We start from the raw sequence: 26,391 nt of genomic DNA, 5'->3' as shown, positions 1-26,391 counted from the left end.
AACCCTACAAGTTCTGTTATTATTTCCATTTTCAGTTGAACAAACTGAGGCAGATATCGCCTACCTGTTGTGATTTCAAAGACATTAACAGTACCACTCCTACCCTTCCCCTAAAAAAAAAATCCCATTTTCTAGCACTTACAATCATTCTTTTAAATATTCACTTACAAATTAGAGAAGTGGCAAAAATTTCAAGAAGTATGAAGGAGAATGTGTCAAAAAGATAAAAAGATAGTGCAGAAAGTCAATTAGAAAATTATCAAAAAATATTGACTAGGTCTGACCCTACCCAGAGGAGGTAGGGTTAGGAGAACGAAGTGCTTTGTAGGGCAACCTGGGGGTTAAAGATGTGCCAGATAGTACAAGAGTGGTATAAAAAATTTTGTAATTTTACTGGGGGCAAATAATGCACCAATTTTCCATTGACAGTTTTCTATTCTTCCAACTCTATGGAAAATGTATGTTTTTATGGAGAAATACTGATATGTGAATCACTATTCCTCAAATCTGAATAGCCCTATCATTTGATTTATGATGTTTTTAAAATATTATGACAAGTGATAACAATGACTTGCATTTATGTAGCTTTGACTTTTTGCAAAGTAATGTTGTCAAAAGAACCCTTTGAGGCAGATATTATGAGAATTATATTGCTATTTTACAAATTAAGAAATTGGCATTTAGATGGGGGAGTGACTTGCAAGTGTCCAAGACAGAATCCAAACCCAGGCCTTTCTAGTCTATGCCATGGTGACTTTTCAAACCATAGACATCTTAGATCTTGTTAAGCAAAGGGGGAGGAGGAGCAAGAGTGGTCAAGGAATGGTATCCTTATACCAGCTTCCAGTGTCACAGAAATGACCATCTTGAAGAGAACTATTGGGGAAAAGGCCAGTTTTCAGACTATAGACCCTTCTCTCAGCTCTGGAAGGAAAGTCTTTTTTCCATTATTACCATCTTAGTGAGCAGAGCACCCACCAGCCTCAGATACTTGATACTTACTAGTTGTGTGACCTTGGGCAAGTCACTTAACCCTGATTGCCTCACAGCCAGGGCTATGTCCAATCTTCCTGATTCAAATCTGGCCACTAGAGCCAGATAACTCTGGAGGAGAAAGTGAGGCTGGTGACTTAATCACAGCACCCCCTTTATTAAAATCCAATCCATGTGCTTGTCATGGCATCACCTCCCTGATGTCATGGTCTTCTTCTAGAATGAAAGACAAGCACCATCATCATCATCATCATCTCAATAACTACTCCAAGAGAATAAATTTGGGAGATCCTCAGTCTAGAAATCCTGCTCCAACCCAGGGTCCCCTTCTTTTTATTTACTTATCCTTTTTCATTTGAAGATTTGCTAAGACATTTATTAGTCATCATTGACATGTAAAACAAATCCAGTCATTAGAAAATGCTACACAAGTTTTCCAGTTTCAGTTCTTCAGTTCCAGGAAGAGTGAATGTGGAATGTTGACTCATGCCAGAAATAGGAAGCACATAGATCTCAAAGGAAAGAAAGATGGAAGTAGGGGAGGGACAGGAAATCACAAACCAAAGCATAATCCAGGCAGTTAAAACAGAGGGCTGGGCTGAGAAATATAACTTTGGCACAGCCAGCCAGCTATGCTTAATAAGGAACAGTAAATGTTTGCTGAATTGAATCAAATCACCCACACCTAAAGGCTCCCTGAGTGTGAACTACTAAATAAATATAGTTTGAGGATTTTACAAGTAAACTTAGACTAGTTCCAACTTCTCCAGAAAGACCCAAACTGGGGCAACAGTGGGGAGTATAAGAGGTAACTGAGGCAGCCTAAAATTGGATTGAATAAGTTTGGGAATGACTCAACCCCCCAAAAATTCCAAGTCATTCCAAGTCTCTAGCGGAGTTCCCCTGGGAATCTATGCTTGGTTCCATGCTATTTAATATTCTGCTAGATTATTTGAATAAAAGTTCAGATGGAATCAAATTGCACATTTCACAAACCTAAAAGGCAATAACTAGGATCAGATATAGAGTTACTATCCATAAAGATTTCAAAAGACTGGCAAACTGGACTAAATCTAGGAAGACCAAATGTAATGAAATTAATGGGGATGATTAAACTTGGTGGAGAAAATATAGTTAAATTTCGTTTGGAAATTCCTTTGGGGGAAAAATTGAGGAGCAGTAAAAGGAATGGTAGTGAATAAATAGAATATTTATGAAATACTATTTGCAAAGCACTGTGTTAAACATTGGAGGAAAGTCAGATAGTAACTGCTCTCAGGGAGCTCACATTCTACCATATTTGGAATATTTCAGATGAAAATGAGATCAAAAGGTGCCACAGTTCTTAGGATGCAGCAGTTAAGCAGATGGTAATTCTTTTTCTTTATCATTTCCACTGATAAAATCAGTTACTGATTTTGAATTGTTTGACAGTGCCAAAGACATTGATGGCAAGAACTGCCTGTTCTAGGTTTCTAGTAAAGTATCTGTAGCACTTAGAAGAGGAGCTGCTAGGCTGCTTCTCCACCAGAGTTGCTTCCTAAGATGATGGCTGTGGATGATGAGCTTGAAGCATTGTTATTCGTAATGCCCTTCAGTTCCAAGTGAGGTAGAGCTACACAAAGAAGTCATCTTCACTCTCTCCTTCAGAGTTATCAAAATCCAGTGGCAAGATCATAAGTCAAGATGACTACTGATGGCTGAGGAAGCTAATTAATAGTGAGACAAATGCCAATAAGGGTTCTACTAAATTCTCTCCTTGTCATTTTCTATTGCTCCCCATTGATTATTTTTAATTTAACCTGGATATAGTTTGTTTATTCATATTTCTTGGCTTGTTGTCTCCTCCACAGACTGAAAAAGAAAAACCAAAAGTATAGGGTTCTACAGTTAATGTGAATAATGATGGGGTAAGAAGAACTATTATAATGATCTCTTCCTATCTCAAAAAGAGCAAGAAGCCATTCTCCCATTTAGTAAAGTTGTTTTATTTTGTTTCCCCCCTCTCTCCACTGAGGTCAGCTTATAAAAGAACTGCTTACAGACTTGTGTTGTAGGGGAGGGTGGCATAGACTGTGAAAGGATAGTCCTAACTCTGAATTTACTAATAAATATGATTTTTAATTTTTAATTTAATTGTAATATGATTGTTCATGAGATCCCAGGTAGATCAAGATTGGAGTTTATTTGTTGCTTGAGTTCATCAAATGAATCTTTTCCCTTTAATGTTCAATGGAAGGTATTGTCAGAACAGAAAACCTAGAAATTAAAAGATAGTAGTATCTACTGAGAGTTCAGTGAAAAGTACAGTGGCTTTAGGGCAGAAGCCAAAACAAATCCCAGCTCCCAAGCTTTCGACCTGTATTACTTAAAGCAGATAAGTAAATCTTGCTGTTCCTCAGTTTGTTCATCTATAAAATGAGGGGAATAAACTGAAGAAATTCTGAAGTTCTATGTAGCTCTAAACCTAAGCTCTGCAGATCTTGCAAAATGATAGAAGCACTTAAAGGAATTCTTGGGCTGGAGGATTTACTTGTAGGATGGATTCTGTTTTACTGGTATCCATTGATATTGCCCCTCAACCTTCTAGGTGCTTCAAAAATTCTATTTTCTATAATTGATACTACTCTTGCTTAATAAATTAATGGTATAATCATCAGTGCTAAAGAAAACTCAGGACAATTTATATTATTGGTAAGGTCTTAGACTAGAGGGAAATCTTTTTTTTAACCACATCTTTGATTTCATTGTTGTAAGAACTCCTTGTGAGAAATTCAGTCTGCCAATGTTGATAAAGATTTTCTCTATAATGTATAAGCTTAAGACAGTTGGCTGGGCCACTAAGTGGTTAAATGATTTATCCAGGGTCACATAGTTTAATATGAGCCAAGGTTATTCCATCCCCAAGGTCAACTCTCTATACACAATCTATTAATCCTAACCCTAATCCTAATGCTAACTATATTATTCTACAGTGAGGATCTCATCAAGATAAGGCAATACTTCATAGTAGCATTTAAAAAGATTTGAGAGACATGATTTCTGAGTAATTTAATCATTTTATTAATAATGACAGTACTTTAATAAAAAGAGTCATTTAATTGTTTTTCCTCTTAGACCATAGACAATCATGACAGCAGGCTCCCAATTTATATACCTTTTGATAAGTAGATGTTCTTGAAAGTGGCAATCAACTCTGATTGGTTAACAATTAATGAGAGAAGGCAGCTAGGTGGCACAGTGGATAGAGTACCAGCCCTGGAGTCAGTTGTTCAAATGCAGCCTTAATAATTACCTAGATGTGTGACCTTGGGCAAGTCATTTGACCCCATTGCCTTGCCAAAAAAAGTAAACTATTAATGAGAGAATGAATATTATAATGAGGGACTAGACCTGAACTTTGATCCACCACTTACTTAAGTTACACCCAGTCTCCATCAACTTTTTCAAAGAATTTGTCCCTACACATATCTGACTAGAACCCAATGGCTGCCCACCTGGGTGGAGTCTAGATAGAGAAGAAAATTAACTCAATCTTCAGAGATTGAAGGTCTTGAAATTAGGATTAAAGAAAAAGGAGGAAATTTGAATCTCCCCAAATCAATAGTTATCAATAATCATTTCTCTCACACAGCTCATGAGATCCTTAAAAATGACATGCAGGTACTTCCCTAAAAATTGGTGTAGTAGAAAGAATTCCACAAGATAAATGTCATGACTATCATCAGACCATAACTCCTCTAGAAAGTCTTTCTGTATTCATTACCTTTCTAGACCGGGGTTCCATTCAGTTCATTTCAACAAGCATGCATTAAGTATTTACTATGCCAGGCACCCTGTTTAGTTCTGATGATACAATGACAAAAAAACAAAGTCTTAGTTCTCAGAGAATTTATATTCAACTTGAGGGAAATAATTTGTATGCAGATAAGTAAATATTAAAATAAATATAAATTAATAGGGGCAGCTTGGTAGGGTAGTATATATGATTCTGGGCCTGGAGTCAGGAAGACCTGAATTCAGATTTGACCTCAGACACTTACTAGCTGTATGATCCTGGGTAAGTCACTTTGCCCTGTTTGCTTCAATTTCTACATCCATAAAATGAGCTGGAGAAGAAATTAGTAAACTACTTTGGTACCTTTGCCAAGAAAACTCCAAAAGGAGTCATGGAGAATCAGACACAACTGCATAAAAAGGAAAAATAAATACAAAATTATAATAGCTCTATTTATAGAATGCTTTAAGAGTTTGCCAATATTATCTCATTTTATGCTCACGGCAACACTGAGAGGTAGATGTCATTATTTCAGATTAGGAAATTGAGGCAAAAAGAGGTTAAGTGATTTGCCCAGGATCGCCTGCCCAGATCTCCCTGAGTCCATGATCAAAACTCTATCCATGCCACATAGCTGCCTCTTAAAATACAAAATATATTGAAAAACAAACAAAGAAATATAAAGAAATTGAACAAGTACTTTAAAAAGGAGACTTGGAAAGGGCATTTTGTAGGAGTTATCACATGGTCTGAACCCTAAAGTGAGCTAAATATCCAGAAGATGTAAATGAGGAGGGAACCCATTTTAAAGGCACTAAGATAGCCTGTGCAAAGAGATGGGAGAATGCATATCCTACAATTTTTGCTATTTTTTCAGTTGTTCAGCTATTATTACTATTATTATTAACCTTGTTCTGCTTCAGTTTTCTCAATGGGAATAATAATAACACTTGCTTCCCTAGGGTGGAGGTAAGAATCAAGTGAGAAAATATTTGAAAAAGACATTAGAATAATGCTTGATACATAAGAGTAGGTGTTTAATAAATGCACATTCTGCCCCCACCCCTATCTACCACCACTTTAAATGCCAAGAAATATGTATTAGTACTGAAAAGCTATATTCTACTACAGTAGAATGGTATGGTCAGACCTATGCAGATCCATAACTAGAAATGCAGATGCCTGAAGAAAAGTATTTGGGGAATGGGAGGGGGAAACACGGAATGTAGGAATGCCTCAGTATGTCCTTCAGTCAGCATAAACCCACATCAATAGGATATTTGAAATACCTTGTGAAAGGTATAAAGTGGATCCTTAGGTCTGGGTGCCACCTTGATGAGGCCCCCATAAATCACTGCCATATTGGGTAGGGTTCTGGGCATCCCCTGGAGAATCTGGTCCAGATTGCCAAGATATGACTTCCAACACTTAACTCTCCTTACTCAAAAAGGATAGTGGACAAATGATATGATGATAGAGGATGGAAGGTCTCAGGACTATAATCCCATTACTCTGAGGATGAGCTAGGCAATAGATGGAGGTGACAGAAAAGAAAAGACATAAATAATGCAGAACAGAGTCCCGCTTGTCCTACCTTACTTATGTACTTTAGGAAGTTTGTATTTCCCAAGTAGAAGATAGGAGAGAGTAACTATTTACATGAAAAACAGCTATGAGATTTTTGTTGACCTCAAGTTCATTATGAGCCAATGTGATGAGGTTATTATCCAGAAAATAGTCAAGGATCTCCAACTTCACAACTCATTTAAGACTTAGTAACCTTGGGTGGCTAGGTGGCACACAGGCCCTGGAGTCAGGAGTACCTGAGTTCAAATCCGGCCTCAGACATGGAATAATTACCTAGCTGTGTGGCCTTGAGCAAGCCACTTAACCCCATTTGCCTTGCAAAAACCTAAAAAAAAAAAGACTTAGTAACCTTTCAGAGCTACATGCTAAAAGAACTCAATCAGCAGCAGCTAGATTTTGGAACAACAAACATACAGCCCATCTCTAGTCTCCAAACTTAAAATCTTTCCAACCTGTTAGAGTTTGAGTAGCTTACACATGTCACAGTAAAGTCCAAAAAAGGACTTAGGTAGAGAAATACAATTTTAGACTAGGCTAATTAAAGCATGGTTCATAGGTACGCAGAAGTTCATCCATGGACTGCCTTAAACAGACCCAATTTAGACTACTTTATTCACTTCTTATTTTAAGAGGGATGTTGGCAAAAGAGTATTGTGGGAGAATGAAAGTATCTAGAAACCTTACCCTATGAAGCTGAAGGAATTAGTCATGTTTAGACAGGAGAAGAGAAACCATGAGGAAAACATGACAGTTAGGTGGTCTTTTAAAAAAAATTATGAGGGACCCTCATAGGGAAATGGTACTAAATATGTTCTGTATAGTTCCAGAAGACTAACAGCAGTAATATGTGGTATTAGAGCTCAGTTCAATATAAGAAAAAAACTTCTGAAAATTAAAAATGCTCCATTGTGGAAGAGGAAAAGTTTTCTAATGAGACATCCAAAGAATTCATCACTAGAGGTTTTCAGACAACGGCTGGAAATCACTAGAAGGGGGTGTTGGTGAGAAGACTTAGGTAAAAGCTGGACTTAGATGATCTCTAAATTCTATAAGTCTTAGCTATAAATTTCTATGATGTTATGAGAGAGACAGAGAGGGGTCAAATCACTTATCATAAATATGCTAGGTATTAACATATATCCTTTTAGAAGTCTTGAATCACATGGTAAAATAAAAAAATTATAACAAATGTTCTGAAATGTTCTGTTTAATTAGGTAGAAGAATGGGGACCATTTGATCTAATATATGGTTCTACTCCTCCAATTGGTCAAATCTCAGAACATCCACCTGGTAAGAGATGCTTTAAGATATTTTATCTCCTAAAATTCCCTTTATATGAATTGTCCCCTTACTCTATCTATCATTGTTCCATTTTTCTTACCCATCTATGTTAGAAGATCAACAAATATGGTGTTACAGGACTATTGTCACAGTTGAAACTAGTAGATCTCTTGTAGAGTGGATTTTGAGTTACTGTGGGCTCAGCCCACAGGATGTTGACACTAAATTCTGCATTAAGGTAATAAATGCCCAGTATAGGACACCAGATTGCTTGAGGAAGAGCCAACTAACCCAGCTTGGAAATAGAACAACCTGAAGCTCCCCTAAGGATGGTCAAAATTGGATCTGCCTGTTGAGTAGTTCCTAAAATTCTAGCTTGGATGACAGAGGGAACCTGATCCTAATAAATAAATATATTTTAAAAGGAATAAAGAAAATTAAATATATGAATAGATCTAAAATTTTGTTATTCTTAACTTACTTGACAACTGCTTGTTGCTTTTGTTCTTAAGATGAAGTGGGGGGGGGGGCAGCTAGGTGGCCTAGTGGATAGAGTACCAGCCCTGGACTCAGGAGTACCTGAGTTCAAAGCCGGCCTCAGACACTTAATAATTACCTAGCTGTGTGGCCTTGGGCAAGCCATTTAACCCCATTGCCTTGAAAAATCCTTTAAAAAAAATGAAGTAGGGCAACTAGGTGGCACAGTGGATAGAGCACTGACCTTGGATTCAGAAGGAGGGGAGTTCGAATATGACCTCAGACACTTGACACTAACTAGCTGTGTGACTTTAGTCAAGTCACTTAACCCTGATTGCTCTGCATCCAAGGTTATCTCAAGTCATCCTGATTTCATAACTGGCCACTGGACCCAGATGCCTCTGGAGGAGAAAGTTAGTTTGATGACTTAACATAGAACCCCTTAATTCAAATCCAATTAATGTGCTTGTCATGGCATCACCTCCCTAAATTCTGTAGTCTTCTTCAGAAATGAAGACAAGGGGTGGCTAGGTGGCACAGTGAATAGAGCACCGGCCTTGGAGTCAGGAGTACCTGGGTTCAAATCCGATCTCAGACACTTAATAATTACCTAACTGTGTGGCCTTGGGCAAGCTACTTAACCCCATTGCCTTGAAAAATCTAAAAAAAAAAATGAAGAACAAACATTAAGACCAAGTAAACAATTGAAAAATGAGGTATAGGGACTGTAAGGACCCCTTGCTGAGACAAAAAAAGAGCTTCATAATGAAAACTAGAGGAGCCAGGAAATAACCCAAAGCAATAGACATTTTTTTAAATTAACTTAAGAGACTTAAGGGGGAGGAACCCAGGGCTAAATTGAAGACAATGGAAGAACTCCAGGAAAAGGTCATCAAAAGAAGTAGGAAGGGTACTAAAGCAATCACAATAGGTGCTGGACTGATATATCCTGACATAGCCCACCCCCCATAGAAAAAAAGAAAGAGAAAGTGTCAATTAGGATCAAGTTCAAAGATCCTCAGTCATGATGGTCTTCAGACCACAAAAGGGGAGGGTTGGAAGGAGGGAAAAGACCATTGTCTTGAATTACTGGAAAATGGTTCCTTCTATGTGTCTGATTAGCATTTTGGAATTTTGGAAGAAGAGATAAGTGTGCTTACCTCAGGATCAGAGATGCTCGGATATAATAAACTATGGAGGGATTCAAGCAGGATTGATTGGTATTTCACCCCGATATCATTCATAGGGAACCAACAATCAGCTAGGAAATTGGATGTTTCCAGCTTAGAAAAGAAGATATGATGGGTTTCAGAAAAGGGGCAGGAGAGAAAGGAAAGTTATAAGGCAAAAGGAGTTATCCCATTCCCATGAGTGGAGATGATTAGGGAATATATAATCTTTTCAGACAAAAACAAACTAGATCAGAATAGAGCGCCCAATACAATAGGAATATTTAATTAATTTCATAATGAGTATTAAGCTATGTTCTTCCCCCTCTCTCAGAGAGATAATCAGAAACTAAGAGTAGAAAATTCTCCTCTCATTCCTTTCCCAGATTCTCTTTCTCAACACTACTCATGAATGATTTGAGTTTTTCTTGTACTTGCTTTTTTAAAACATGAGATAACTACACTTTGATATAATTGGTTTCCATTATATTTCCTTTATATTCCTAGGTATTTTATTCCATGTATTTAAACATTATTCTGAGAAGGGGTCCATAGTCTTCACCAGACTGCTAAAGGAATCCATGATGAAAAAAAAGGTTAAAGATTTCTGTTATAATGAAAGCTGTTCTTGACAAGCAACATTTCTATGGTTTCTATGTTCTTTTAATGAGGGAGAGGATACCATGGTAGCAGACAACAAGTACCAAACTCTGACCAATGTCATCCAAATAGCAATCACCCCTCAGTCTTCCCCCCCAACCCACAAGTGAAAGTATCTTCTTCATCAGAATTCTGACAGCAATTTTTCTTGATCTCTCTCCTTTTCCTTTACTTCATGCCATTTTTTATCATACTGATTTATTTTCATGAAATATCCTGTAAGTATGAGAGACATTGGTATTTTTTTACCTTTGAATCTCTAGGAAACTATAATATTGCCTTGCCTAGGGTTAGGTATATCATTTGAAAAATGCTAAATTGAATTGAATTGAATTTTCTTTATTCACACAGTAAGGCTAGCTTGCAGAAGTGTGGCAGCAAGACTGCTACAGGGATGGACAGATTCTTCACTTTATAGAAACCTTCAGGGAGCATTACACTATGGTCTAAAATTATCCATTTTCTTCCTTCCAGGTCAAAGACTCAGACATGTTATAGTAGGGGGAAAGGCTGATGCTGCCTTTCAATTCCTAGATCCCATTCCATTCTATGGAGAGCCCCTGCACAACTTAATAAAATGGTCCCCAACCTGACTTGTCAGAGGAGACTCAGAGCAAATGCTTCCTGTTTTCAGAAACTAATCTGACTTTATTCCTCGTAGAAGGACAGTGGTGATGTGTTACCATACCTAAATCATACCCTTTGTGTTTCAGTTGCACAAATCAATGGAAAATAACTCATATCACTGCCTCCCCTAAACAATTTATGCAGAATTCTTCACACTGTCAAAATGGTCAATATTTTTATTTGTTTTGATTATCTGTCTTTTTTTCCTATTTCAAAGGATAGTCCCATGCAAGATGTATTAAGAAATTAAAATGATATAAAATGATTCATAAAATAATTCTGTTTTCCATTTGCTCTTTCATGCCCATTCATATTTTTTTATTTTTTCTTTATTTCCCCTCAGCTAACATACAAAAACAAGATTCAACATTTACTTCCAAAACTTTGAGTTCCAAATTCTCATTCTTCCTCCCACCCTACTCCCCTATGTTGAGAAAATGTTACATGATGTAGATTAAAAATGAGTAGCCATCAAAAACATTACTACAAAAGTCATCTTGAAAAAGTAAACATAACCCCTCCTACAAAGAGAATCCCAAGAAAAATAAAGTAAGGGGGGGAAAAATTATGCTTCAGTATGTATTCAGAAACCATCAACTCTGTCTTTGATATGGATAGCATTCTTTATCATAAGTCCATCAGAGAAATTGTTTCATTTTTTTACCAGAGTTGCTATTGCTAACTGTGTTTCCCTCAATCCTATTCCCCTCACCCCCATTTATTCTATTCTCTCTCCTGTCACCCTGTCCCTCTTCAAAAGTGTATTGCAACTACCTACCATCTCCCACAGTATTTCCTCTCCTATCACCAACACTCCCCTCCCCTCCCCCCTTTTCTCCCCTCCCTGTCCTCTTCTGTTTTTCTCTAGAGTAAGACAGATTTCTATAACTGAGTGCCTATGATGTTCTCTCTCTGAGCCACTTCTGTTGAGAGTAAGTTTCATTAATTCCCCCCTCACCTTCTCCCTCTTCCACTACATTGGAAAAGCTTTTTCTTGCCTCCTAAAATAACTTAGGCCATTTTACCTCTCCTTTCCCTTTCTCCCAGTACATTCCTTTCTCTTCCACTAGCTCCATCTTTTTAATAAATTATACCTTCAGGCAACTAGGTGGATCAGTGGATAGAGCACCAGTCCTGGAGTCAGGAGTACTTGAGTTCAAATCTGACCTCAGACACTTACTAATTACCTAGCTGTGTGGCCTTGGGCAAGCCACTTAACCCCATTTGCCTTGTAAAAAACCTAAATAAACAAACAAACAAAATAAACTAAATAAATAAATTATACCCTCAAATTCAGCTCCCTCCTGTGCCTTGTCTATATATGCTCCTTTCAACTACCCTAATAAATGAGAAGGTTCATATGAGTTATCAGTATCATCTTCCCAGGCAAGAATACATGCAGATCAACATCATTAAGTCCCTCATGATTCACCCTTCCCATCCACCCTCTCTATTCTTCATCCTCAACTCTGGTCATTTCATCCAGAAAGTTTGAATGTTCCTTATTTGATTGAATGTCCATCTTTTCCCCTGAAAAAGGATGTTCAGTTTTGCTGGATAGTTGATTCTTGCCTTCCAGAATATCATAATCCATTCCTATGAGCTCTTAATGACCCACCTATATTTTTAATTCATCATTTATTTTCAGGTTCCATGTTTCCATTTACTGAAAAAAGATATTCTAGAATTATATCATTTGTCTCCTTTCTGAATAATAATTCTCTTTTCTTATTTTTGCTATTTCTAGTATGGTACTTCCTCCACTATTACCGAGTCTTACAATATGGAAAACCCAAGATGGACAGTGAAAAGCCATTTTTCTGGATGTTTGTGGACAATTTGGTCTTGACTGAAGATGACAGAGAAATTGCTTCTCGTTACCTTGAGGTATAAAGCTATTTGTGTCTCAAGGTCAACTTGACACAACAGATGGGATCTTTTTTTCCAAGATCCTCCCAAACTTTTTCTTTATTTAGTAGCACAAAGTGTATCTTGTATTCTAGGATGCATGCACCCCTAGGTGCTGATATTTATTGGTCAGACCTAATGATTTAAGTTAAATATCAGAAGGCTAAACTCTCATCTTTGATCTGAAAATGTAACAGTAATATAATCCTTACTTCTAGTAGTGGGGAATTGTCTTAGAGGACCATCATCTTAGTTTCTTAAATTTTATATATTGCCCTAGTCATAGCTGTTGGCCTATAAGGAAGAAGTGGGAATCATAACTATATGTGGGAGTGGAATATCCTTCAAAATTACTTTTATAAGGGACAGCTAGGGTGCTACAGTGTATAGAGCACTAGTCCTGGAGTGAGGAGGATCTGAATTCAAATCCAACTTCACACACTTAATACTCACTTAGCTGTGTGACCTTGGGCAAGTTAATTAACCCCATTACCTTCCAAAATAAATAATAATAATTTTTGTAAAAATAATGTTATTTTGCTTTTGAAAAGACAATATCATGTTATTCTTCCTTTTCCTTTTCCTAGTTTTTATTTCTCTTGTTCTTGTTCTTCCTCTTCCTTTTATTTCTCCTTCCCATTCTCTCTTTCTTTCCCTTTCTCCTTCTTGTCCTTTGTCAGCAAACTTTTCCTCACCAAGTACCTAACAATGAATGATTATGGCATTTTTTAACTTTGATTCATATTAAGCCATAGATGGATTGTCTTCACTGGCTCAGGATTCCAATCTCTGTCAGTCTCATCTTTCTTTGACATTAGTTCAAACTGAATGATAATTCTTTCAATGTCAGTGATTTTTCAGTTCAAGCTATGAGTCATAATTGTGGATGAAACTTTTTTCTCATTCTTTCTTAGACTTCCTCCTTCTTCTGTCAAGAGCCTTACTCTGTCACAGTTCAATTTCTTTTTAAACTGTTTCTCTTCCTGATTGTAAATTTACTTTAAAAAGATTAAAAATTCAGATAAAAGAAGAAATTATTCATAGCTACGAATATCCAACAGGAAATAAGGAATTTTTGCCCTAATTTATATTCTAAATAAAAGAAAACTCTAATTTCAACTCTTTTTTCATGATTAGAAAAACATAAACTATTTTACTTTTACATATTGAGATACAGAACAAGGTTTATAGCATATTGGGAAGATTTTGTGTGTAAGATTATGGAAAGATATTGATAAGGATGGATGAGGGTGAGTGGGCAGAGGTAAAGTACAATCTGCTCTAGTGAAGGTACTGTCCACTTAGAGAAGATCATGATGCATCACTGTTTCTAAATACTTTTATGGTATTTATTCTCTTTTTAAATATATATATGCATACCACTAAAGCATAATAATTATGATGTTTTATACTTAATAAAATTCATTTAAAGTATAACTGACATCATTAAACCTAGAATCAGATTTTCATGTGACGTTATTCAAATCATATTCTTAGAATAACACTGTGGTTCCTGTTAGGGAGCATAATTTCCCCAAACTGGAGACTTAAGGGTCAGCAACTCACTAAGATGCTTGCAGGAAGGATTATATCCACATTAGAATGATTTCACATGAAAGTCTAGGGAAATAACTTTCAAATGTTTTACTTCTCCTCATAGAATTATCTGCTAAGGAAAGTTTCAAATGTAAAATATTTTGTTATCCTATCGGTTTGGTTTAGTCTAGACAACTGGTAAACACATTTTGAATATCAGAAATGATTCTGCTGTTACTGCTCTCTGTACCCATATAGCTCATAATATGATGTAGGGGAGAGGCTGTTACTTAGCATCCAATATGTACTCAGTGATATTTTCCATTTGTTAAGACTGATCCAGTAACTCTATATGAAATGTGTGATGAAATGGTCAAGAATGCAGTCCTGATATGGAGCAACATACCATCCATGCAAAGGTAGTGTAAAATATGTATTTTTTTCAAAGTATATTTTGATAACTAGATAATGAAATTATATTTGATATTTAATCTAATAACTGAAAACTCATTTAATCAGGAAAAGTTTTGAAGGCATTGGACATAATGACAGTGTAGAATCAGGAAAGAATGCTGGGTTGTGAGGAGAGCCTTTCTGATAACTCACAACATAGATTTCACCTCAGGGTCATTGACCTGGTTTAGGTCCTTTTGAAATCCCTCCTCTCAGTATTTTCTTGAATTGACCATGCCATTTTCTACTAGCCCATCCTCAAAAGTTAGATTCAGAAGATTGTAGCCTACATGATCTCAGGATCCATCTCCTTGACACCTAGAAACCAAAGAATCTTTAGGGAGGCCTGTTGATTAGAAAACAGTTAAGGCACTCCTTGGTCAGAGAGATCAAATGCCACAAATGGCATCTGAAATAGAGTGAAGCAGTATAGAATACTGTTTCGAGATTTTTTTTTCTTCCAGAGTTCATTAAACTCTTTCCGTTTCTTCTCAAGCCTCCATTAAAGGTAACATGTCATAGTGAATACAGTGTTGGACTTGATTGGGAAAACATGGCTTTAAAACCTATCTTCAAACTTATTAGCTGTGTGACCCTTAACCTCATTAAACCTCAATTTCTTCATTTGTAAAATGGGGATAATAGCAGTACTTATCTCAGAGAGTGCTTGTGAGATTCAAAAAACTGAGCACTTTGCTAATCTTAAAATACAATATAAATGATAGTGATGATGATGATAATGATAGTGGTGGTGGTTGAGGTGTTGATGATGAATGTAGTGATGTCACCTCATGATGGTTATTATGATAATGATGATGATGATGATGATGAAGATGATGATGCTATCTTAATGCCTCAATATAATATGAAGGTAACCCTATGTTCTTCTAGGTTTGTGTGAGCTAGAAAATTTCCAGACTGTATATATTTGAGGTGACAAAAAACCCCTCCATCTGTTCACTATGTAAGAGAGTCTGGTGATTTGTCCTGGCAAAGGAAATAACCCAACAAAATAATGAATTCTTATGTATTTGAGGTATTGTTCTAAATAGATGAAAACTGCCCACAAAATATGAGTTTGGAATACACAAGAGTCTCACATTTCTATATTGGAAGTAGATAGCCAGTATCCTTTAAAACTACTGTGTTTAGAATTTGGAATGGGGTTGTGAAAGACGACTTGTAAGCAAAATATTTTAATTGGGTTATAACCAGGATTACTAGTCCAAAGCATGGGAAGTTGTTGTTTTCTAAGGGGAAAAATTGGATGGGAAATTCTCCTCTTTCTAAGGATTTTTTTTCCTTTGCTGTTGAGAGCTTTTTTTGCTGATAGCTGGTAAAGACAAAATAAATGTTTTATCCTTCTGAGAGAATATTTTAAATGCTTTTCCAAAGACCACATTTCTTAATTTCATAAGTCATTAAATTCATAAAAGTAGAACATTTGCATTTCTGATAGCAGTTACAGCATGTGAAAGCTTTCTAAAAGCAACAAAAGATCAGAGACTATGTTGATTTTGGCAACCAGTTCCAAACTGAGAATACTAAAGTGATTATATTATTAAGATGTTCAAGGACCCTATCCTCACAGTGGAACTTTCCACCAAGCCTAAGTAGATAAAACAGAGGTGAAGAAAAATGGAAAGAATAAAAAAAGTATCAACTCCAGTGCAATATTCATGTCCTTGGCCACAAGTACAGAAATTTTTTATTTATATCAAGTAAAAGTCAGAAGACTGCACTAAATGAAAGCAAAGTATTAAGAAAATGATACTCAATTGTATGTTCTTTAAAGTAACTGACTCCCAATACACTCAAATATCCCCCCAAAAATAGTCATTCTTCTTTTAGGTAATCTATCAAATACCTATCTTAATGCAAATTTTCTCAGAGGTTAGAATTATTTTTTAATTGATGAGGGTGTGGAGAAGGAGCTCTGATCCAGTAATTTTGTTATAAAACAAACCCCAATAATAAAATCCCCTCTTCCTTGTAGATCAGAACCTACTCTTCAACTTAAGAGAGTTGTCTGAACTTCTAAGAAGTTAAAGGCTTTTCCCAGGGCCCTCTGGCAAGTATTTGTCAGAAGAGGGTGAGTCTTGCTCCCATATCTTCCTGATTTAGAAGTTCTCTATTACTCCATATTTTACTCTTATAGACCCCAAAATAGGAACACTTTTGTGAGGCATAGGAGACACTGGCATAGAACTTCTCAATATGACTTGCTTTCATCAAAGAAAGTGCTGTTCATTAAGAGCAAAGCAGAATTTCAGTAGCTCAAGAAAAATGAGTTTTAAAACACTAATTTCAAATAACTAGTCACATTTTGTTATCCTGCTGAAATTTCATTATATCTAATGTTTCCCAATAAAAGGAAGTTCAATTATAGCCTAGAAATCTATCACTTACACAAAGAATTTGGTTGTTATATGATATATGGAATTCCACAGAATGTGAGATCTAGACTAAACCATTTAACAGAGGAGGAAACTGAGGCTAGGCAAGGTGAAACAATACAAAAAGTCTGCATAAACAATTAAATACCTCTAAAACCCTGGATTTCTAACTATACTTTCAGTACCCTTTTTATTACACCAATTTCATATCAAGTCTATTCACTTTATTTATTACTGGATGAAGATTAGCCCATGATCTTTTACTTGTTCTAGTTTTCTTCCCTCTTTCCCCTTTGTTTTTTTTTTTTAGTTGAGCAGGAGAGTATCCCATGACTGATTTCAGGAATTTTCTTGTGAAAATGAAGGTTTAAAAAGCTCTGAAGACCTAATTTAATCAGTCAATCAATAAGTATTTATTAAAAACTTAGTTTGTCAAGCAATTTCCCAAGTGCTGTGGAGGCAAAGGCTAAAATCATGGTGCCTACTCTCAAGGAGATCACCTTCTAATGTGCGAGAGAGCATTCCAACAATGATATTTGTTGGTTGTCGGTTGATTGATTGCTGTTTGTCCTTTTCTTGAAGAAGATCAAAATGATATCACTAAGTTAGGATGGAGGTAGAGTGTGTCCAACTGAGGTTGATCAGACCAATTAGAGCTCAAAAGACTTCACCACAGGTTGGATGCACATAGTCCATATGAACATTTGGAACAGAGATGTCTCTATATTTATGCATCTCAAGTTTCTTTTGAGCTATTGAAATTGTTTTGTTCATAGAGCATAGCACTTTATTTGATGCAGGTAGACCATACTAGGCAATCCTGTGCCAGTGTCTCTGATGCTTCATAATCAGTTCCAAAGTACTTCAGAGGGACCTTGAGGGTGTCCTTATATCATTTCTTCTGAGTGTTGTGGATGCAAAGAGGACCAAAAACACTCGCTGTTCTTAAGGCGCTCTCATTCTAATGAGGGAAAGAACATTCCAATGACAATAGAGAGAAGATAGAAGATAACCTTAGAAGGAGGGCATGCAGGTCATTTCCACATGAAGTGAAGCCCAAAACTTTTCTGTGGCATCACATGTTTCAAGATAATTTCTGGCTATATAATGTAGAAAACATCTATATGCTTCCACTATTTAGTTTTTAAAATTACTGTAGAAAATTAGAACCTATAAACATAGCTTCTTAATATCTTTCAGATTCTTTGGAATGTTTTCAGCACTAGCAATCCTCTCCTTATTTTCATTCCTGTCTCTTCTGCATTCGATTTCCTTCCCACTCCAGTCCTCAGTTCCTTCCTGCTTCCTGGGGGGTGGGGAGGAATGGGAATGGGGTAGGGGGCTGTTTGTTTTAAGGCACTAAAATAATCTTCCTTTTTTTTGTTTTGTAGCAATAATTCAGCTTTGGTTCCAGACTGGGATTTGTCTCTGCTAGCACAGGATATACAGAGGTTGAATGTTTTTTCTCTGTGGCCGACTAGACTTGTAAATAAATGTTTCATCCCTCTGAGAGAATATTTTAAATGCTTTTCCAAAGAACACATTTCTTAATTTCATGAGTTATTAATCATGAACAAAAAGATTATTCCTTAAAACATGTTTCCTCACAGTCTTCTCTTGTTTTATAGGTTTTATTTTTATATAATTGTTATTATTTGCTTAGTTATTGAGATATTTGTCAGATCTATGTTTGGTGCTTTGCTTTATTTATGAAAAGGCTACCCTAAGTCCAAAATTGCTTGTCCCCACTACTTAATGTTAAAAAACTTAGAAGTATGACTTTTCTATTCACTTTTAAAAATGTTGTTATATGGGTCAAATAGTGCAAAGTTCCTGAAACCATTTTATGTGCCATAACTTAGGCATCCTAACAGATTTATTAAAAGGCATTTATTTCATCAATTTCCATGTGCTTTATTTATAATTGTTGTATAGTTAATATCATTATGTAAAAGCCTACTATTCATATTGGTAAAAGTCAGGAAAAGGAATTGTATAGTACTGTTGACCTGGGTTCAGATTCTGACCCTGTGACTTTTCATCTGTTTAATGCTAAACAACTGATCACTTCATTTCTCTAGCATCCATTTCTTCATCGATAAAATGAAATTAGAACAGATGACTTCTGAAGTTACTTATATATCTAAAATCTATGATCATAAAATGTGTGATATGGACTGTGATATGGCACTGAAGTTCAGTGGGCATATAAAGTCTCCAACACATATGTACATATGCTTCGGATCTTCAGAGCAGTGAGTATATTAAAAAAATATATGTATGTTTATATATATATATATATATATATATATATATATACATATATATATATATATGAATGAATGAATGATTATAGTGATGAGGTTTAGGGAGTGTTGTTGCTTATTTTTCATTCTCAAAGAGTATCATGACATTAGGAAGATGATACCATGACATGCATGTGAACTGGGTCCTCCAGAGCTTTCTGGGTCCAGTGGTCAGTTATTGATCAGAAGGCCTAGATGCAATGGGAGACCTTGATCTTTTTGAGCTAAAGTCTTTAACAGGTCTCAGTTTGATTGAGGCAAATCCATTCAATAAATAAGGCTAAATAAGAGAGAAATGAAGCAAAGAATGGCTTCTTTTGTATAGTCAAAAAAAAATCAACCTGGGAGAGAAAGATCCTCATCCAAAACAGAAACAAAAGCTATTTACACTGAATCTGAGAAATCAAGGCCTAAACAGTGATCAAGTAGGATTGACCTGGGACATATTGTTGGCCAATCAATGAGATTCAGAGTGATTCACATTGATTTACATTCTTCCTTTAGGAAGAGCATCAGCAGGTGTGATACCCTGGTGTGGACATGGTGGGGGTTGGGGGGAAGGGGAGTGTAGGAAAAGGAGAGGGGGAGCGGAGATCTCACTAGAGGCAAGAAGCTCAGCCAGGGAGGGCAGTCAAAAGTCAGAGGACCAAAGGCCAGAGAATATGGATCTATCACAGAAAATGTGGCTGTCTTTACTTGCTAGGAATTAGCAAACAGGGAAGCTAGGTGTCTCAATGGATAGCATATCAGGGCTGTAGTCAGAGGACCTGAGTTCAAATTCTTACTCAGATACTTATAAGCTGTGTGACCCTGGGCAAGTCACTTAACTCTGCATGTCTCAGTTTCCTCATCTGCAAATGAGTTAGAGAAAGAAATGAAAAACCACTCCAGTATCTTTGCCAAAAAAACCTCAAATGGCATGACAAAGAGTTGGATATAACTGAACAACAAATGGTGAACTTTCCCTGTCCCTTGTTCCCTTATATTACTTAGGGTAAAAGATTGTACATTCCTTCCAAAGCTTACATCTGTCTTCATTTTTCAGACTGGGTCTCTGTGTGTCATGGAGGCAGGAAGTTCACTGTCCACTCCTCTCATGGGTAGATTCCATTGCACATCAGTTTGGGAGCTTTTATCTATTTCTTGGGATTCTCAGAGGGTCATAATGTTTAAACCAGATTTAGCACAATCACCTGATGACCATAGCATATTCCAGCTCAGACCTATGGAACTTATCTATTTCATTGCATTTTCTCTATTAGATGTTAAGCTCCTTGAGGGCCAAAGCTGGATTTTGGTTGGTTGGGTTAGGGGTTTGTGGCCTCTTTTTGTATCCCCCTGGCTCTGAGCATAGTGCCTAAAACATGGTAAGCCTTTAGTAAATATTTATTTATTGATTGCATACACTATTCTCAAGCTTTCCTAGGAGAAGGGATTTCAAATGAATGTCACCTTAGCTGACTATGTCTTTCTTTAATGTTCTTCATAAAAGTCAGTATTAAGACAAAACTACCACTAACTTAATGAATTTTATATGTATATATACTATATATATATATATATATATACACACATTTACATTTTATTCAAGGGCAGTTGGGGAGGAGGTTATAGAAATACACAGATAAAAAGGAAATGTTCATTGTGAAACACTGGGGTTTCCCCAGATAGAGGCTCTAAAATGAACCAAAAAGATATTTTCAATAAATGTCATTATAACTTCCCCCAAAATAGAGAAAAGATTAAGCCCCTGGCCTTCATGAATTCCTCTGGTATAAATGAGTTAGCAGTGTTGGGAAGAAGGAGGCTTGATGAAGAGAAGCTTTCTACCAGAACTCTTCTTCAGCAAGGACTTACAGCAACTTTCCTCCAACAGAACAAAGACAAGCATGTGACTGAGCAGAGAAAACATGCCTGAAGGAAAGAGTTGGCAAAGAATGACTCTACCCACATGAAGTTTGGGTGCCAGGCAAAGGGAGTGTCTGTTTCTTCTCTTCAAACACCTATAACCACCAACCATTGTTAACAAAAGGATATGATCTCATCCACATTTACAGCCTTACTCTCATTTGCTTTCTATTAAAAATCACTCATATAACCACAACTAGATCAAACAATTCTAATATAAATTATGTTCAAACTGAAAAAAAAATCAAAATTGGGAAATGAAACAAAGGGAGAAATGAAGAAGCCACTGTAGATGTCTAGCAATAGGGCCATTTGTTCTTCAGACAAATTTTGAATTTCTTTTAGTTCATTTAAAGGAAGTCTTGAAGAGAAAGTCTACCAAAAAAAACACCTCATAACATTTGCAGATAAACAAAAGTTTATCAAGATTAAAGAAAGTATTAAATAAAATTAGCATTAAACCCAAACCATTTTTAAAAGTCAAGTTTTGTATCAGGAGTGAATTTTTCCAGCTTACTCTCCCAAAGGCAGATTCTTTCATTCAAAGTTCTTAACACCTATGTCCAACCTACTTCCCAGACTTATACATTATTCCCCTTTGCATATTCTAGCCATATTGTACTGTGTGCTCTTTTCTTTACACAACCTCTTGCCTCCATGTTTTGCTCTAGTTGTCCCCTTTGCTTTAAATATATTCACCCCTCACCTCCGTCTCTTAGCATCTGTTGTTCCAACTCGAGCACTTCTAGGTGCTATGAATTAAGGAACTATTTTCACATAGAATAGATGAACACTATAATATTATTAATGCTCCAGAGTTTTTGTATTATGGGTAAAATGGGGTCTGTAGACTAGCTAGGAAACTAAAGACTAATAAATAATACAATTTCCATATAGGAAGGAAGTAAATAGGCATTTATTAAATGCTTAATGGATTCCTTACCTTCTGATAAGTGCTTTACAAATATTAACTCAAAGAGAGATGCTATTATTATCATCATTTTAAAATTGAGGAAACTGAGGCAAACAGAGACTGACTTGCCCAGGATCACATTTCAAGTAAGTGACTGAAGCTGGATTTGAACTAAGGTCATACTGACCCCAGATTCAGCGCTCAATGCATATCAAAGGGGAGATGATTCCCTCACCTCACCCTGGACACATGATGCCCTTACCACTCCCTGGACAAACTAAAGTATATTCCCTACTTCAGTAACCCAAATTCCCTGAAGGAATCCCAAACAAAGCAGAGCAAGCTCATAAATTTAATCTCTATCAACAGCAGCACAATAAATCAAACCCCAATTTGCAGAATTTACTTATTTCCAAGTTACAAATTTTTACTGAAAATTTAACAATCAATTCTTCAAGCCCCAAGTTAGCTTCAACACACCCTGCTCTAATTTTCTTGTCTGCTTTCCTTTTCCCCAGCTTTCAGTGCAGTTTTATGAATCTTGAAAGATTAGGAAATCCAAGGTGCTGAGTTTGTGCAAGCTGCATAGCAAGACATACCCTTTCTACAGAAACATCTTCTACAGAGGTCCAGCAAAAGACAACTAATAGTCAATGGGCGAGCCTGGTTTTCTAAAAGACATAAAATTGCTTGGACAGTGCAGAATCCACATGAAATGTAAAATGGCTCATAAACAGTTCTTCAAAGTGCTTTTTTCTTTTGGTGGCTTTGTCTTAACCTCCCAATATCATAGTTGTGACTGCTTCTTGTTTCCATTTCTCTGTCAATGGGTGTCTGTGTAAGTGAAACACTTCTTTGTTCAGAGGAAACAAATAACTATCCTATACTTCATCCACATTATGCAACAAGTATCTTTTTTGCTCCCCCTCTTCAAGTCAAATCCCAGGGCTATGGGGCTGAGTTGAAAAGAGACAAAAAAGTAAGAGAAAAAAAAAAGTATGACACTTCTTGAGGTGACTACACTCCTCTAGACTTGAACCAGGTCCAAAGATGAAAAGGACCCCTTACTGGAGATAGAGGGGAACACAATGAAACATCTTATCTGGGGCTAACAGCAGCTTGGGTTTCTATTGTTACCTCTATAAGAATCACTTATTTTTATATCTATAGACCACTAACTTATAAACATGTTCTTTTTTCTTTTCTTTTTTAAATTAAATTAAATTAAAAAATTTTAATTTGTGAAATAAATCAAGCATTTTCATTTCAGTATAATAAAAAGATGACTGCACATGAAACTGCAAATCTACCATACATGACTTACCATTCCTTTCAAATATTCAACAAAATTGTCCCATAAATTTGGGGATTTTTGCTTTTTTTTTCCTTCCTTTCTTCATCCCGACCCCGCCCCCCATCCTAGAGATAGCTACATGTATATAAAGTTATATACATAAATTAAAATTCTTCTATCCCTACAAATTCATCCAATTTTTTTCACTGGTCACTTAAAATAGATTATGGTAGAGGTTACACATGCTGAAAATACCCAGAATGAGTCCGAGGGTTCCTCCCCACCAGTAACATAAAAGCCAGGATGGACATTTATAGAATATATACATATACATGTACATGTATGTATATATAAATTGTTTCCAAATGTGCATTCAATAGATTGGTTCTAATAGAAATATTACTCAGACCCACAAGAAATTCTGGAGCAAGATTAAAAGGAGAGAGTCTTCTTTTGAAAGTGATATTGCTGGGATGGCTAGGTGGTGCAGTGGATAGAGCAACAGCCCTGGAGTTAGGAGTACCTGAGTTCAAATCTGACCTCAGACACTTAATAATTACTTAGCTGTGTGGCCTTGGGCAAGCCACTTAACCCCATTGCCTTGCAAAAAAAAAAAAAACCTTAAAAAAAGTGATATTGTTGAATCCAAAAATTATAAAACTTGTGGTGGGGGAGGGTGGAGAAAGTAAGCCTATAACATTTTAGGACAAGTTTGCAATGGAGAAGTGTTTCAATTGCAGGACAGGGCTGATCAAGCTGTGGAGTTCCAGAATGAAATGAAATATTTCTAGTACATCTAAAAGTTAGCAAAAGGAGATTTACTTAACTATAAGAGAAAAAGGATATTCATCAAGAATTCTGAGTGGGATTCAACTGAATGTAGATCTCTAGCCTCAGACTTGCCCATGGTGAACTTATTTTTATATTATTTTATTTTTAATTTATAGAATAAAACAAGCATCTTCATAACATATTATAATTAAAAATATGGTTACACATGAAACTGCAAATTTATTAAATACAATTTGCCATTCCTTTTAAATACGTAGCAAACTTATCAACCTCTTTTCAAGCAGCAAGAATGAATTGAAGCAGTAGATCCATTTCAGTGTCTTGTAAGTATAATGGACAACTAGCCAATGAAAGCTCAGTACTTCTGAGCCACTATGACATGTTTGTGTTCTACATCATGCACTTCCCGAAGGTGACCTTTAGAACAGGGCATGGATGTTCTAGATATTTCCTGCCTGCTCACTGTATGGCAAAGGGAGTTTCTTTTTGATCAGCTGTTGAGCCAGAACTGAAGAAAGCAATAACAATTCTGTAGTTTTTAAGCAGAGAAAGCAGTCTCAGATTATGATTTTATATGAATCTGGCTCCTTGATGAGCCTATTAGAAGGAAATAAGCAACTTTGCCATCTCATAATCATAATCCAAGGTGAAAATTATTTGTTGATTACCAAAAAGCATTTGTTTCAGTAGAACAAAACAGGGGTAACAGAATAAGCATTTATATCACACCTGTCATGTGTCTAGCACTGTGCTGTGCTTTTGATAAATATCATTTCATTTAATCTTCACAAGAACCTTTCAAAATAGGTGCTAATGTTATTCCCACTTTATGATTAGAAAAACTGAGTCAGACAGATTATATGACTTGCCCTAATGTTGTTATTAGTCTGTTGTGTTGGACTCTTTGTGACCTCATTTGAGGTTTTCTTGACAGAGGAGAAAACTAAGGCAAACAGGATTAGGTGACTTGTCCAGAATCACAAAAGCAAGTATCTGAGGTCATATTTGAACTGAAAAAGATGAATATTCCTGACTCCAGGTACAGTATTCTAAAAACTGAGCCAACTAGCTGCCCTGGAATAGTTGGTGGAAATATATGGTGAAATAGGCTGAGATTTGAAAAAGGAAAAGGAGAATAACTGTTTTTAGAAAAGAATTTTGGACTGTTTTCAGAAAACTGCAAAATGAAGATGGCGGAGAGAAGACAGGCATAGTTCTAAAGTCTCATGATCTCTTCCCCATCTATCACATGAAACAAAGTTCTTAAAAGAAATCCGAACCAGGAAACCCAGAAAGAAAAGCCAGGAGAGGAAAATCTACCTCAGGATTTGTCTCCCACAGCAACCTTGGCTGAGTACCGGCAGGTGAGTCTGAGCTCCCAGGGAAGATCAGCCAGACCAACAGCTGAATCGGAACTGGGAGTCTGAGGGCCCGAGAGCCGGACCTGCTGGATCAGCGGTGGGGCTGGACGAAGGGGGCTTGGGTCCGTGGGGAAGCAGAGGCGCTGGTGTTGGTGCTGTCCCCCTGGAGCTTGGGGAAGGGGCTGCGGGGAGAGGTCTGGTGTAGGACAGCTGCGGACACCATCCCTGGGCTCCTCAGGTCTGAGAAACTCTGATCCCACGCCTCCATTGCACAGAGGCCTCCTCCCAAACAAACGCAAATTATTTCTGCCCCAGGCCCAGGTGTGTGAGCAAAAGAACCAGCCCAGCTGAGGAATCACCTCAGGCCAGGGTAAAGCCCACCACTGATTGAAGGCAAAAGAATTCAATAGCTCCAATTCCCTCCCTCAAGCAAAGGGAGAAGGCCTCAAAACCAAGGTCACAGACATGACAGAGAGGGCAACCAGCACATCCTACTGGCCAGCCAGAGAAACTGTATGCAGTAAAGCCTTTAGAGATCCCAAGCCCAGGTGAACCAGCCCCACCCAACTCAAGGTCTTAGCATAATGAAGAAGGGTCAGCAGAAAGGTGGATCCATAGAAAAATCCCTGGAAGGGAAAGACCCCAACCCAGAGAGACCTGGAACATCTGACGAGAATACAATCTGGTCCCCAGCACAGAAAGACTTCCTTGAAGAAATAAGGAAGGAGTTTAAAAATCAACTGGAAAATTTGGGGGAGACAAGTAATACCTTGCAACAAGAAAACAAAACCTTAGAAAGTACAATTGGACAAACACAAAAGGAGAATAAATCTCTCAGATCATCAACTGGACAAATACAAAATGAGAATAATTCTCTCAGATCCTCAAATGAGCAAATGAAAAAAGAAATTAATTCTCTCAAAACCTCAATTGGTCAAATGGAAAGCTCTT

General features: G+C 36.7%; 1 protein-coding gene and 1 long non-coding RNA gene across 2 annotated transcripts in view; one reads left to right on the top strand and one right to left on the bottom strand.

The window, feature by feature from the left end:
• The window catches only part of DNMT3L (DNA methyltransferase 3 like), a 40,141-nt gene extending 21,678 nt beyond the window's left edge, over positions 1-18,463 (top strand). Inside the window, exons 9-12 of the mRNA XM_074214128.1 lie at positions 7,574-7,649; positions 12,321-12,460; positions 14,351-14,436; positions 18,258-18,463. Of these exons, the coding sequence (XP_074070229.1) occupies positions 7,574-7,649; positions 12,321-12,460; positions 14,351-14,436; positions 18,258-18,417 (462 nt within the window). The 3' untranslated portion in view covers positions 18,418-18,463. The remainder of the gene's footprint in view (positions 1-7,573; positions 7,650-12,320; positions 12,461-14,350; positions 14,437-18,257) is intronic.
• Positions 1-26,391, bottom strand: part of LOC141506921 (uncharacterized) — a 168,014-nt gene that overhangs the window by 124,924 nt on the left and 16,699 nt on the right. The window lies entirely within an intron of this gene.

The sequence above is a fragment of the Macrotis lagotis genome, chromosome 1 (genome assembly GCF_037893015.1).
Source record: "Macrotis lagotis isolate mMagLag1 chromosome 1, bilby.v1.9.chrom.fasta, whole genome shotgun sequence".
NCBI lineage: Eukaryota > Metazoa > Chordata > Mammalia > Peramelemorphia > Peramelidae > Macrotis > Macrotis lagotis.
Note: the sequence above shows the minus strand (reverse complement) of the source record. Positions and strands in the feature narration are given on the sequence as shown.